We start from the raw sequence: 16,365 nt of genomic DNA on the forward strand, positions 1-16,365 counted from the left end.
AGAAACTTTCTGTAGACGAATCAGCAATGGTATCCTTGCAAGTTTGCTTCAGTTATAGCAAATTACTAGAAAGCAAATGTTTTTAATGTTGATGAGCGGGCTTATTATGGAAAGCATTACCGAGAAAGCCCTAGCCACTAAAAGAGAAATGCCTGCACCAGGTTCTAAGATGAGGAAAGAGCAAGTTACAATTGCTGTGTGTGCAAAAGCTGCTTAGATGCACAGACTGTCTGTGCTCATTATCAGCAAGTCGAAAAAACCGAGAGCATTTAAAAATCTTTCTATTCCTGTTTTGTATAAAAATCATAAAAATGCCTGGGTGGATGTTTCTGTTTACTGAGATTGGTTTATAATTTTTTTATTTAATTAGTCTTAATTATTTAATTTAATGGTAAGGTAAGATTAAATTTATTTAATCTTACCTTACATCATCAATCTTACATCAATTATTCTGGATAACTGACGCTCTACTGTACAGCCACCCCCCGATTAACTTAAGGGTTACATTCTGCAAAACTCTATGTAAATCGGAATTTCCCTAAATGCTTATGCAGCACTCACAAATCTGATTGAAGCAAAAAAATGTTTGATGAACATGTAAATAGAATTATTTTTTCGGTTTTTTTTTTATCTCGTGCCCAGGAAAAATTACAAAAGATTACAAAAATTTCAAAATTATAAAATTACAAAGAGATTTTTTTTTTTTTTTTTATGGAGTACATACTGGCTACCAATTGATGTCTGCACATATACATAGTATAGTCTTTCTGCAAGAAGCATAGCAACTCCATGAGCTATCAAGTGTATCAAGTTTTCTGCCATGTTCTTTCTCGTGTTGTTCTTCCTCCGTTTGCATGGGACGTTGAAAACAATTCCTTTGAGAGTGATTAATTGCATGATTCGCCTGGTGAATCATGCAATACTGGTTGGTTTAAAGTGTTATGCTTAGTGTTTTATTATCCATTGTATGTCCATATTAAAATTGCCAAAACAATCAGCATCCACAAACTGTGGGAAAAATAATACTCTTGTAAGTAAAATTGAGAGTAGTGAGGATCAATATTATGTGTATTGTGTAAGTGCGATACCGAAGTATGAAATAAAGGAAAAGGTTACCCCAGATAACCTTTCCCTGTATTGTTGTTTCACTTATTGTTTTTCAACAATTGAAATTGTAACTGAAAATATACTAAATCAAAAACAAAGTTTTATAATTATTATGTTATACACCGATGAGCCAAAACATTATGACCAGTGAATCGTTATGCAAATCAAAGCAGCTGCATGTGAACTACAGCACATGCGTGTGTTGGGACACTGTATAAAAAACACCTGATACTGAGCTCCATTAATCAGTGTTATGCTTTTCTTAAAGGCCAAATTGTAATGGCCAAACGACTGGGTCCGAGCATACCTGAAATGGCATGGCTGGTGAGGTGCTCACGGCTAACCGTGGTTAGTATCTACCGAAAGTGGTCCGAGGAGGGAAAACCCATGAACCGCTAGCGAGGTGTTGGACAACCACTTCTCATCGATGCTCGAGGTGAGCGAAGGCTCGCCCAGATGGCACATGGCAACAGAAGACAACTGTGATGCAACTTGCCGGTAATTGGAATGCTGGTGACAGGAGTAATGTGTCACAACACACAGTACATTGAACCCTGCTGAAAATGGGGCCGCATAGCTGCAGGCTGCTCAGAGTGACCATACTAACCATAGTTTGCCGGTGACGGCGCCTACAATGGGCATGTGAGCATCGAAACTGGACCTTGAGTGATTGGAAGAAGGTCGTCTGGTCCGATGAATCATGTTTCCCGTTGCACCATCTGGCCGGGCGGGTATGTGTGTATCGTTTACCCGGGGAAGTGATGCGCTTGAATGCACTATGGAAATAAAACAAGCCGGTGGCGGTGGTGTCATGCTTTCGGGGACATTCTGCTGGGATACCCTGGGTCCAGTCATCCATGTGTCAGACACTCTGTTTACCACCTACCTAAACATCATTGCTGACCAGATACACCCTTTCATATCAACGGTCTTCCCCTCTGGTAGTGCCATCTTTCAGCAGGATAATGCGCCATGCCACAACACCTGGATTGTTCGAGACTGATTTGCGAAACATGAGGAAGACTTCCAGGTATTGCCCTGGCCTCCAAATTCCACAGACATTAATCCTATCAATCATCTGTGGTTTGTGTTGGAACAACAACTCCGACCTGCGGCATCTCAACCATGAACCTTACAGGAATTAAAGGATCTGCTGGTTATGTGTTGGTACCAGATACCACAAGACACATTTAGAAATCTTGTAGCGTTCATGCCTTGCTGGGTACAAGCTGTTTTAGCTGCACATTGAGGACCAACATCGTGTTAGGCAGGTGATCATAATGTTTTGGCTCATTGGTGTATATCCAAAAATCCATATTTAATTCTTAAAAGGTTATCATCCTAAAAAATGAATAGCAAATGCTTAAAAAACAGTACTCACCTTGTATAAATCTGCAATAAATTTATTGGTAGATGGTGGCTAAATTTAGGTTGGAAGAAGCATTAAAAAGAACTAAGGTGGAGAATGGGGTGAAAATATTTTAAACAGATTTTAAAATGAGTGCAAGGAAGTAGAAGTGCAGATCTCCAATTCTTGGTTGTCATAAAGAGATTAAAAGACGCGAATGAAAAAATGAAATAAACAGAGAAGACTGGTGGTGCCAATAGTTGTTACGAGGGACTTTAGTTGAATAAACCGTCATCAGTTGGCAAATGGGAGAGAAGTGAGCGCGTGTTGTATTTAAAGTTTATCTGTACTCTCGTGATGCTCTTTTTGACACGTGGGAACTTTAGCCGCGAGAGGTTCCAAACCGGTGAGAGGTTGAAAGGAAGTTTAGCGTTAATAATATTGAGATCAGAATGGTGTCGGTACCATTCGATGGTGAGGGCTTCATATTGAAGAATTCGTTAGCTCGATCAAAGTTTAATAATGGTGATGGCAGAGTCAACAAGGTGTTCATTAAAGTGTCAACAGCTGATGACACTTTAACGAAACGTACCTCTCTTTCAGTTGACCACATCCTTGAACTTACCACTCTTTTACTAGGCGCTAGATATTTTAGATTTAATAATAAAATTTATCGACAAACATTGTTTACCAATGGGTTTAGGCATTTCTGCCCCCCTTTCTGAAATTTATCTCGCCACTATTGAAAAATCAAATTTTACCACCTTTCCCTTCTGAAATTAAATTATACATACGCTATGCCCGATGATATCCTAATAATAGGCAACTGAACAATGCATGACAGGCTAAACCTTACTCTCGAAATCACAACGGACAACCAGATTAATTTTCTTAATCTCACTATTTATACAACAGACACAAATTTAAATACAAAGATTTTCAGAAAAACACACACACCGGTAAATATCTACATTTCACTTCACATCATCCCCTTAGTACCAAAAAGCCATCCTACACAACCAAATCTACAACGCTATCAAATTCAGATCTTCACAAAATGATCTACACAATGAACTTCAATACCTTACTGATAAATTCATAGCCAGGGGCTACCTCCCCCCCCCACCTCAACTCATCCAACACACAATATCCACTGTTAAAAACAGTATTAATAACCCCACCAGACACAGTAACAAGACAAATACTCGCATAGTTCTCCCTTACCATAGTGAACTCGCAGCACAATTCTGGCATATATTCCAAGATACTGACATCTCCCTCACCTTCTCCACTTACAATAAACTAGGTTCCCTATTTAATTCTTATAAAGATACACACAAATATCCCATCAATGATCTCAGTAATATAATATATCTCATAAAATGCCAATCAAACTGCGAAACCTGTTACATCTGCAGCACTACCACCAAATTCAGTTCCTCCACAACTTCCAACACCCGCGCATACTACTACTTCTTCAACAGTTTCAGGACAAGTCAATCCTGCACTGAGTTAACAATCCACGCTCAAACCCACAACCACACCCCCCTTGTTGACTCTACCATCTCCATTATTAAACTTAGATCGAGCTACAGAATTCTTCAATATGAAGCCCTCACCATCGAATGGTACCGACACCATCCTGATCTCAATATTATTAATGCTAAACTTCCCTTCAACCTCTCACCGGCTTCGAACCTCTCGCGGCTAAAGTTCCCACGTGTCAAAAAGAGCATCACGAGAGTATAGATAAACTTTAAATACAACTCGCGCTCACTTCTCTCCCATTTGCCAACTGATGACGGTTTATTCAACGAAAGTCCCTCGTAACGACTATTGGCACCACCGGTCTTATCTCTTTTTTTCATTTTTTCATTCACATCTTTTAACCTCTTTATGGACAACCAAGGATTGGAGATCTGCACTTCTACTTCCTTGCGCTCATTTTAAAATCTGTTTAAAATATTTTCACCCCATTCTCTGCCTTAGTTCTTTTTAATGCTTCTTCCAACCTAAATTTAGCCACCATCTACCAATAAATTTATTGCAGATTTATACAAGGCAAGTACCGTTTTTTAAGCATTTGCTATTCATTTTTAGTCAGATTTATCACAGTATTATAAGATTACTATAATTTCAATATTGTCAAAGGTTATCATCCTTATTTTTTAGATTTTTAAAGGAGGACATAAACTTTGATGTCGTCCTTTTTCAATTTTAAAATGTGGCAACCTTAGCCCAGTGTGCAGCAAATTAATATAGGAATGGTTTTTTTTTTTACTCATGTAGGAGTTGAAACAATTCAATAATTAATTCTTCCACTATGATACAATTGTCTTACTGTTTCTGGATGCTGTGTTCCCTCCTGAGACAACAACAGGCTTGGGCTTACACACAATTTTAGAGACAACTTCAATGAGATTCCAGTAAGAATTGAACCAAATCTATATTAGTGTAATGCCTTTGAATTTTTAATGAATAATGGTTTCACCTGTCTTGGTGATTTTATTCAATTAAAAAGGAAGTTATTATTATTATTATTAGCCATATGGTGCAAGGAAGCCTGAGGCTTATGCTGCAACAGCCAAAACAAATTTCTGAGTTACCGTGAGAGAGAGAGAGAGAGAGAGAGAGAGAGAGAGAGAGAGAGAGAGAGAGAGAGGGGGGGGGGTACAAGAAAATCACGGATAATGATAATATCCAGCTCAGGACCCTGGATGTGCCAAGCCCATACTCACCAGATGTGAACTCCTGTGGTTAGTGATTTTAGGTTAAATGTGGATAACTATTTTGTTCCCAAAAACAAATGTAAGTGCAAGGCTGTTCCTCTCCCAGGAGAAAACATGATGATCCCTGACAGAAGCTGAGTTATAACACTTGTAGTAGCATTAATTTTCAAATTATTTCAACTCCTGCATTGAAATTAAAAAAAAAAAACTGCTCCTTTACTAGTTCTTGTTCACATAGTGATGAATTAATTGGGCCTTCTGAATTTCTCTCATATGTAGTAAATGTATGGCATTTACTTCTGTGCTAAATATTCCTTGTCTGATTTAATCAGCTTAAGCATACTCCTGTTTGAGAAAGTGCTTCTTTAACAGTTTGTGGTATTTAGAAAGTACACAGATGTCCTTTTAATGAATAGTCCAAATTTAAAAAAAGTAATAAATAAACAAAAATAATTAATTACTGATACCCATTTGGTAGATGTTATCACTCATTGTAATTGATTATTCTTATTGCCATAAGAAATGGAAATTTCTTATTTCTTTACCTCAACGGATTTCACTTCGTATATTGCATTTCCAACATATATCAAAACTACTGGCTGCCTGTTCACACTCACTCTTAGGGTTTATAACCCAAAAACTTGACACATTCCGGCTTGTTTGCATTTAAATATTCAGTGTATATTTGCTTGTGTAACACTATTTATGGGAGGCACCTCCGTAGCCAGGTGGAAAGGAGCAGCAGTGCGTAGCACACGCTTCTTGATTAGACCGGGGTTCGAGCCCGTCACCACCAAATACGGAGGATGCGGAAAGGTCAGGGAATGACCACTGCATATTCCCGGAGCAATATGGTCTTAGATCCTAATGCTCCTAAAACAACAAAACAAACAAACAAACAACTATTTATCGGAAATAAGTGTTGAATTTATGGTAAATAAATAAGAAAAAAATGCTTAGAGCACATTTCTTCAAACAAGAAATATCAAATTTTCAGTTAGCTTATATTATAAATTAAGAATATTAAGTATAGAGCTTATATTATAAGTTGAGAATATTAAGTATAGATCAGAAAAGTTCTGATATTATATATAAACTGCCTGTTTATATATCATTTTCAGATGTACCCAGTGTGTGTCTAGTCCTTTTCCATGTGATTGGTGTGTGGGGAAACATCGCTGTACTCATGATACTGGTGAAAACTGTCGTAATGACGTTCTTGTTACAGGAATTTCAGTGAGTATTATTTCAAGCCACAGTCATATTACTTTTAATTGATAATTACAATAAAATCCACATAAGGTCGAAGTGGAGCATTTTTCCATATGTAACACTTATTTTTTTTTTTTATTTATTTTTTTTTTTCCCACAGGAGATATTTTTTGCAACATGTTTCTGTAATGGATTCCTTGAGAAACCACCTTAAGTCAGCATTTAACACACTTTGTATTTATAGTGTGTGTGTGTTGAATGCTTTACACACTATGTAAAAATTAATAAGTGATTGAATGTTTTTTTTTTTTTATGCATCCTCGAAACAAGGCCCCATCCCCAGTGAAATGAAGGGAGGGGTTGAGATACATAAAACTGAAGGCATGATATCCTAATTAATGAGCAAAGAACTTATGTTTTTACTAAACTGAGTGGGAAAAAAGAAATAAGTTAGATCTGACAATTTTCATGACTTTATTTATATACATATTCACCTTTCTCCTGTAAATAGTTGCTCCCACTATTTTATAGTGGGGAAATGTAATTTGTATTTCCCTTCATGAAAGACAATTTGTTAATTTTAATGTTATGCATTGCAGTTTTGTTGAACAGGGGGCACTCTTGTGAATGCCGCAGTATTTTTCGTAAGAAGAGTGAGTAATTGTCAAAGCTACAATTACTAACATTTCATGGATACCAGCGTCAGCAGTACTTTGTGTGTTGACCCAATGGTACTATGATAAGTGTCATGAATAGGCACTTCAGTTAAATTTACAATGAAATATCCAGTATTGTCTCATTTGCCTCTATATAGGTAAAATGTTGTTTTTGTTTTGTTCCTTTTAGTAGTATGCTAACTATTATAACTATCAGATACCTTGTGTTTCAGTGGGCATCATGCCATTAAACTTAAATGACCTGAATTTATTTTGCATTTTACTTTTTGGAAAAATTAACTGAGGTACCAGTTGCATTTGAGAAGTCTATAAGTAAATCATTCAGTGTTCATATTGAAATGCATGTATGCCATTCTAGAAATTCCTTTAATTTTGTTACAGGTAGTTCCTGACTTTGAGTTAATTTGTTCCTAGCATGCACTCGTAACGAAAACTCGTAAAGCAGGAATTTATTTCCTATACACATAATTTTAAAAATTGGGGTAATGTTCTCAACAATGAAATTAGTTTGATTAAACAATGATTGATTTATCCAAAGAAATGAAAACGTAGCCTGTAAAATCAAGCAAATTATAATAATAATAATAATAATGAAATTATTTTTGACATTTACAAATGTTAAAGAAGGTTTATTCTTTATTCGTTAAATGCACACTTGTTGATCACTCATTATTGGCTCTGCACTCATTAGTTTGTTGCACAAGGAGTCGTCGTCTTCAGAAATGCTTCAAGAGGCGTTTGTTTCCAAAATAATCTTCTCTTCTCTTTTCTGTATAAATTTCAATAGCATGCATAAGCATTTTTTAACGGAACACACAAATTGCAACTAACATGATTTGTGTGGAGTAACAAGTTTACAAAGCTAAAAAAAAAAAAAAAAAAAAAGGAATGAAGAGAAGATTTTGAAAAGGGGAACACATTTCACCATAATAACGTAAAACACCACACAATTCCAGCAATCAATATTTTCGCAAATGAATAACATGGAGTTTACTACCCATTTATAATTGCTTGCAGTAACAGAAAAGCCCAATAAACTGTTTTTGTTTTATGGTCGTGAATTCCAAAAATATGCTTTATAAAAATATCACAAAGCCGTTCAAAATTGGTTCTTATAACAGAACATATGATAACAATGAAAGTATAGTGCATTATAATGATTTGAATTGGTAACTAATACAATTTACACTTTAAAAACGAATTTTTAGAGAGTTATATATCGAAAATTTCAACTTATGAGGTTGTGGAACAAATTACCAAAAAACAATGTGTTATTGGGTTCACATTATATTTTCGCGATACAATGGCATCTCTGGAATGAATTATTATCATAAAGTTGGGTGCACTGTATTGTATAGCTATGTGCATGGTTTGAAATGTGGTATTTTTGAATGTTTAACATTCATTTTTAGCAATTAACGTTCATATTTTCGATTGTGTTGATACTTAAAAAAAAAAAAAAAAACGGAAGAACTCAAAGCGAGAACTGCCTGTATTTTGACTCCTGCATGTATGGTTTGCTTTAAATGGATGACTCTATATGTTTACACACAAATTGTTTTAATCTCTCTGTTTCTAATAATACTAGCCATGGTTCATAATAGATGGCAGCACAAAAACAACCTTGAAAATCTGTCAGCCCTTTCAAAAACTGAAGTTAATTGCAATTCAGATATCAAAAAGTTGAAATATAATCAGGTGATATATTATTAGATATCATAGATTAATAGATTTACTGCATTAAAACAAGAATTTTCAAAGCACAAAAAGTCTACTTATATGCCAAATCAACCTTTATGACACAATATATGGTAATTTCCTATTTGACAATATTAGAAGTGTTTTCTGAGTTGCACTTTTTTTTTATATGAAAACCCCCAAACACGAGAGGTATTAGAACCTATAGTACTTAGTACCGTGCTTGGGTTGGAGGTTGAAAACACGAAAGAAGATATTTGTTGACATTAGACTTGAACTTTTGTACACTGTAATTTTCAGTAAATACGTATGAAGGAAGGTTGTTCCAGAAAATGGCAGTTGAATGAATAAACAAGGAAGATGAAAAGTTGGTTCTGTGAGTTTGAAGTTGGACAGTAAATGGATGTTTACTGGTGGCGGCACATGTCCGAACTGAGTTGAACGAGAGAGTGGGAATAATAGAAGCCAATTCAGAAGAACAGTGCTCATGGAAGTATCTGTAGAAGAGACATGCAGCAGAAACAGTACGTCTATGAGAAAGCGAGTGGAGAGACTCTGTTAGAGATGAGTCATTAATTAACCTAACTGCCTTCTTCTCAATGGAATCTAGAAGCCTGAGCCTGAGAGAGGTTTTGGGTTCACCACCCCAGATGTGGGAACAATATTCCACGATAGGGCGGATTTGCAATTAGTACAGAGTGAACAGCTATTTGTAAGAAAAGTAACACTGAGAACGAAAGAGAAAACCAAGTTTTTTAGATGCAGAAGAAGCAATATTTCTAATGTACTTGTGCCAAGAGAGATTAGAAGTCAGGGTAATCCCCAAAAGAGATATATCATTTTGCCTAGAAATCGGAGTGTCACCAAAGATAAGCATATGAGCAGAAGAATCCTTTTTGCGAGATATAAGACAAGACTGAGTTTTAGAAGAATTGAAATCAACTAAGTTGTCTTTGCCCGACTGGAGAATTACCTGGAGATTGGCATTTAAGGAAATTGTAGCGGACATTCGAGAAGTTGAAGCTGATTGAGCAGGGTAAAGTTTCTCAAAATGGAAAGTGGAATACAATGTGCTGTCATTGGCAAAGCTATGGATAGGATTTCCAGTCAATGGAAAAGGTCATTAATATACAAGAGGAAAAGAGTGGGGGAAAGAACTGAACCTTGGGAGACACCAGCATTAGTGGAGAAGTTAGAAGACAGAGAGCCATCTACCATCACCCTCAGTGATCAATCAGGAGAGAAAACTGGTTAACCATTACAAAAAACAGTTGGCAAACCATAAGATGGAAGCTTGTTTAGAAGACCTTTATGTCAAACACGATCGAAAGCCTTTGATATGTCTAGAGCAACTGCTTGTGTTTCTCACCGAACTTTTCCATTGAATTTGTCCATAAATGGGTAACATAAGCCAGAATATCACAGTGGATTGACATAGACGGAATCCATACTGGCAGTCATTGAACAGACAGAAGGTATCTAGGTAGATTAAGAGTTGGTGGTGATATTGATTTCTCCATTACTTTAAAAAGAGTAGAAGTAATTGCAATGGGATGATAATTGAATATAAGTGGACTTATCACCCTTTTTAGGAACTGGCTGGATATGAGCAAATTTCCAAGCAGAAGGAAAAACACCTTTGGAATAAGAAAGTGAAAAAAGCGACAAAGAATAGGAGTAAGTTCAGGAGCACGGGGTTTGAGAACAAGTGGAGAAATACCATCAGGACCTGGAGCTTTCTTAGCATCAAGATTTGTCAGAACCCTTCTGACATCCTTTTGACAGACCACAGGAGGCATTAAATGGAGTGTGTTGGGAATGGTGGGAGGTGTTTTGCCAAGATCATTAATGCATGAGTTGGAAGAAAATGGGGAAGCTAGCAGGTCAGCTTTATCCTTGGCTGAAGTGACAACAGACCCATCTGGTTTTGACAGAGGTGGGCGAAGAGATGGGCAAAAGTTGCGGCCAATAGCTTTGGTAAGAGACCAGAATGCTCAGCTACCATTAGAGTCAAAGAAGCAAGTTTTCTACTCTTAGCCTGTTCAAAATCTAGTTTGGACTGATTAATAACTGCTTTACAATTGTTGCAATCTTTGGTATAGGAAGAAAATGAAACTGAAGGATTGGAAACAAGCCAATTACGATATGCAACATCCTTCTCTTGAACCGCTTTAGCACATTTATTGGAAAACCAAGGATTAGATAAAGGACGAGATTTTAAAATGGAGTGTGGAAGAACGGATTCCATTCCTACAAGAATAATTTGACTGACACAATCTGAGCAAACGTTGACATCAGAAGTTTTGAAACAGTAATCCAACCAAGGAAAAGAAGAAAAGAAATCTCGCAGGTCACCCCATTTTGCAATCATTTAATGCCAAACAACACAAGGTTGGGAATAGCCATGAGATAAAGGCTCCATTGGAGAAGAGACAATCATCAAGTTGTGATCTGAGGTATCTAAAGGACCACTCAATGCGACTGTGTACTTAAAAGGGTTGTTTGTGAGAAAAAGATAAAGCGTGTTAGCTGGATGGTTAGGATTGTCCAGTATTCTTGTAGGTAAATGAACAATCTGTGCAAGGTCATTAGTAATTGCAAAAGCCTCAGCATCTCGACCAGCTGGGTCGGTGTGACTAGAAAACAGAAGCCAGCTGGAGTTGTGAACATTAAAATCACCAAGGAAAATTACCTCACTGTTAGGAAAATTGGACTGGAGAAAGTCAAGTTGTAAAGAAAGGAAGTCAAAGAGCTCCAAGTGATTAGTGGCATTGGGAGAACAGTAGAGACAGCAGATGAATTTGACACAATGAGGTAGAGATTTTAAGCCAGAGAAGATCAAAAAGAGGAGATTACAAATTACCAAGTCTCTTACAAGGAATATCGGAACAAACATATTCACAAGTACCTCCTTTGAAGCGAAAGGAATCATACGGCAAATAATTTGGGCAACTGAGATGGCAGTAGTTTAATCAACGAATAACTGAGATTCTGTCAGAAAAAGTAAATGGGGTTTGGTAGACTGTAATTGGAAAGGGACATCGTTGAGATTAGAATTGAGACCACGTATATTTTTGAAATGAACTAGGATGTGTTTGGGAGGTTTAGATCTTTTCACAGATAAGCTTACTCTATTAGTTTGACAATTCATGGTGTTTGGCAGAAAGTAATTTCTGGGTATATTCAATAGTAAGAAAAAGTGTGGGGGGGGAGAACTTGCTGTATGAAGTAATGAAATTTTTGCATATGGGGTACACATGGTAAGAATATACCCAGATCTTTGACATAACATGGCTTTGATAATACCCCCCCCCCCACACACACACACACATACACACTACTTGGACTCCCTCCATTCACTATCTGGCAGAGTAGAGGTAGCAAGATTATACACTAGCTGATCCGGAAACCTCCTAAAGAGTTACCAATAGGTTCGGTCCAGTGTACTAACTAGCGGCCGGCCTGCGAACACCATTTTAGAGCTGTACTCTTGAAATGTAAGGAAGATTGAATCTCGCCATGATGTTCATCATAGGTCATACTGCATGATGGAAGAGATGGGGAAGGATTGGCCGGAACTTAGCTTTGGAGACTAAGCATGGGTTCCACCACTTCAAGCCTCCAATAAGCAAAGTGGTGATATTTCACCGGTTGATGAGAGTCACTGCCACCTAGTATTGCATGGTAACACAGAGGGGTGTCATTCCATGTGGTGTGGGTGCCACACCTCTACCCCTGCTTACGTCGGTTCACACCTGGGTGGTGACCCACAGTGTGCTTGTGCATGGAGGTTATACCCAGGATAAAAATAAATTTTCTGTTTATACGCCGGGACGACCAAACGGTCAGAGGAGTTTACAAGGTAGACAGAATACAAGAAGCAGCACCGTATTCAGCAGTCACGGGCTTGAACCCCGGTTACTCAAGGCACGTGTACTTACGCACCGCGCGCCTGACCACTAGGCTATGGCTAAAGAGAGATTATTTACACAACATTTTCCAAATCCAGTACAAACTTAATTTTTAGACTCTTATTTTATTTTCCTCAAATTTGAGACTTCCAGAATTATGGCTTTTTTTTTTTTTTTTTTTGTTTCTCACTCCTGACTTCTTTAATTTTTATATTATCATGGAAAAACATTCTTAGGTATATAATTTTAAAGTACACAGACAAAAGACCTGATTTTTAATTATTAGATAAATATAGGAAGAGAATAAGAGTAATGAAATTTCTCATTTAATCGAAAATGTCTTCTCTCCCCTCTACACACACACACACACACACACACACACTTTAGGAGGAAGGTTAGATGTAAGATCACTCATTGGTTAAGAGAGGATATTAGAGCTGGAAAAGGAATTAGAATATCATTGGATTGGCTGAAACAAGAAGAAATGAATCACTTATAAGTTTATCAAGTGGAACACCAATGAAAAGAGTGAAGGTGGAGTTGGAATTTTAGTTCATAAAGAAATAAAAAAACATTTTAGAATTCAAAAGTACATCGCAAAGGTTGTCAAGATTACTACTCAGGATTTCTAAGAGGTACAAATTAAAGATTATAATGATATATGCAATTCTTCATTTTCTTCAGTGCACGTTCTATCTCGTCAGAAAGAATATTGGGTATGGCATATATGTTGCTAATTTGTGATCCATCTTCCCCACTGCTAGCATCATTCCCTTTCTCCTAATATAATACTTTATAGTAGTCTTCTTCCATTTGAATTATGCTCTCTCTGCTGTTTATAAGTACACTATCCCTGTTCTTCAGATTCCATATCATTTGTCTTTCTGTATTACTGCTCATGACTGCTGATTAAGTCCTTTGTTTTCCCTTAATGTTTTTATTTTCCTTGTGTCAAATCTTCTTATGTCCTCTCTGAGTCTCTTTCTGTCAAGAAAGAGACTCAGAGAGGACATAAGAAGTCAAGATAGTCAGTCAAGATAAGAATAAAATTTTGATGGATAGCATTCAGGAAATATAGTTGCATACTGAGGAGCAATACCCCAATTTGTCTGAAACATAAAATAATGATCCAGTGTATATTCCCCCCACCCCCGCGTTTATCACTAGGCAAAATAGGCACATGCCTAGGCCCGCACAGAAGTATTTGTCATTGCTGCATGAAATAAATAAATCCACTGGCTTCTACTTCTAAATTTAATTTAAAAATATATACCAATAATAATAATACTTATTGCAACGCCAACATCATATATGGGCAGTATCTTTTAGGTGCCTCCATAGCCAGGTGGGAAGGAGCAGCAGTGCGTAGCACACGCTTCTTGATTAGACCGGGGTTCGAGCCCATCACCACCAAATACGGAGGATGCGGAAAGGTCAGGAAATGACCACCGCATATCCCAGAGCAATATGGCCTTAGTTGCTAATGCTCCTAAAAACCAAATAACAAACAAACAAGCAGTATCTTTTGTTGATACTTTGGTGGCAGGAGAAACGTACGTGACAGCTCAGCTGTGCACTGTGCATAAGCATACATTGTTTTTCATGAACCACTGGTACAGCGTGTGTTGTGGCAGTGGAAATCATTTGTCTACACATAGGACAGTTGCAGTCGAACTGCTATCGTTAAATCAACACACATCAAAGGACCCGAACATTGATGGTAAGAAGTTTTACTTCCAATGCGTGAGAGTTCCTCACACAAATTTTTTGTTACTTGTATGAAAATAATATTTTTTTCTTTATAATTATAAATGATAAGATGTACTTACATTTTGCCAATACTAAAGCACACCCAGTTTAAAAACAGGTCCAATATTCAGTATCAAAGCTATTACAAAATAATCACAATCAGATTCTGATCAGGCCATACAGGAATAACTGGAAATGAAAGAGCAGATAAAGCGGCAAGACAAGCTGCTAACACTTACTATGCCTTCTGCTCAATACCATATACCGATTTCAAGTCCTTAATCCACCAAAGCAGTTTAAAACAATGGCAACAACACTGGAAAGATCAAAATAACAACAAACTTCGTGTAATTAAACAAACACTCCGACCATGGACTACCAGTTGCTGATCCAACAGACACAAAGAAGTGATCCTTGCTTGATTGCGAATTGGGCATACCCATATGACTCATTCTTACCTACTCAGAGGTGAAGACCCTCCTCAATGCCAAAACTGGAAGTTCCGCTCACTGTACATCACTTCATGGTGAACTGTCCAAGATTTAATTCAGAACGTATAAGAGCCTTTCAAACCACCATGAATGCACAAAACAACCTAACGCTCAAAACAATTTTAGATAATAGGCCAAATATTACCGAAGTTAATCGGATACTACCAAAACATATAAAAATTAATAGTATAACATTTACGAAAAAGCTACGTAATTATAAAATAAATCTTGGCTTCCTTCTGAACAACATAATGAAAAATGTCAAAATATGAAACTCTATAACCTAGACATTATAGCCTAAGCTGCTCTTGTGCCAATAGCCCTCAAACAACAACAAACTTACATTTTGCTTTTTGATAATAACTATGTTTTACATTGTAAAATTGTTTAATTTTCTATTTAAACAAAGATGTATTTTAAAATATATTTTATGAGGATATTATTATAAGTTTACAGATGTCAAAATTAGAAAACAAAAATTAAATTTCTTAAAATAATTTAATATTGATTTTTTATTTTAATTTTATATTTTTGTATAATCCCAAACTAATAATATAAATTAACACAACTTCAAAAATTGTGATTTTTTTTTTTTTAAACAAATATCACCCTCATTCTTGTTTATATAAGAAGGGCCCTGCTCCCCACTATTACTTATGGAAGTGAAACTTGGACACTTACCAAAAGAATGGAAGAGAAGCTGGAAACTACACAGTGAAGAATGGAATGAATTATATTAGGAATCAGACTGTTGGGGTAAGAAGAGAAACACATGGATTAGGCAGCAAACACAAGTAAAGGACATTCTTATCAAAACTAAAGAACTGAAAAGGACTTGAGAGGACACATAGCTCGAAGACATGACGACAGATGCACTAAGAAAATAACAGAATGGTACCCAAGAGGAGCTAAAAGAAAACCTGAAAGACGATGACAGAGATGGTCAGATGAGATTTGAGAGTTTGTGTGTAGTAAATGGATGGCCATTGCACAAAGTTGAAGGAACTGGAAAGTTGCTGGCGTGGCCTTCATCCTGCAGTGGATCCAAAATGGCTGATGACGATGATGATGAACAGCCTAGAATATAAACAATAGAGAAATTAAATGCATTACAATATTATTTGGTGTTTGTCAATTTACCAATTAGTACACAATTGCAAAAGAAGTCTATTGAAACAACAAAGTGCAAAATTGTGTTTTTAGTGTATATGCTAACATTTCATGTTTAATGGGGAAGGGGCTTTTTAATATGATGATTGCACACTATTTACATAAGAAAAACAAAAACACTCTTATACCATGTGTTATGAATGAAATCAATTTATTGAAATACTACAGTTAGAAAACTGACCACCTCAATAATTTAGAAATTTTACTTAATTGTATCTTCGGGGGCTGTACAACAAGAACACGAAGAACTGGGAAACTAACATAAAGATGAAA

General features: G+C 36.6%; 1 protein-coding gene across 4 annotated transcripts in view; it reads left to right on the forward strand.

Moving 5' to 3' along the window:
* LOC150080768 (plexin-A2-like) overlaps positions 1-16,365 on the forward strand; it is a 1,384,718-nt gene that overhangs the window by 974,273 nt on the left and 394,080 nt on the right. For all 4 annotated transcript variants that reach the window (XM_090381170.1, XM_090381171.1, XM_090381172.1 and 1 more), the window contains one exon: positions 6,306-6,420. In XM_090381170.1, coding sequence (XP_090237296.1) covers positions 6,306-6,420 — 115 coding nt within the window. The remainder of the gene's footprint in view (positions 1-6,305; positions 6,421-16,365) is intronic.

This window comes from Mastigoproctus giganteus, chromosome 9 (assembly GCF_048544385.1).
Source record: "Mastigoproctus giganteus isolate SK-2022 chromosome 9, ASM4854438v1, whole genome shotgun sequence".
NCBI classification, from domain to species: Eukaryota; Metazoa; Arthropoda; class Arachnida; order Uropygi; family Thelyphonidae; genus Mastigoproctus; species Mastigoproctus giganteus.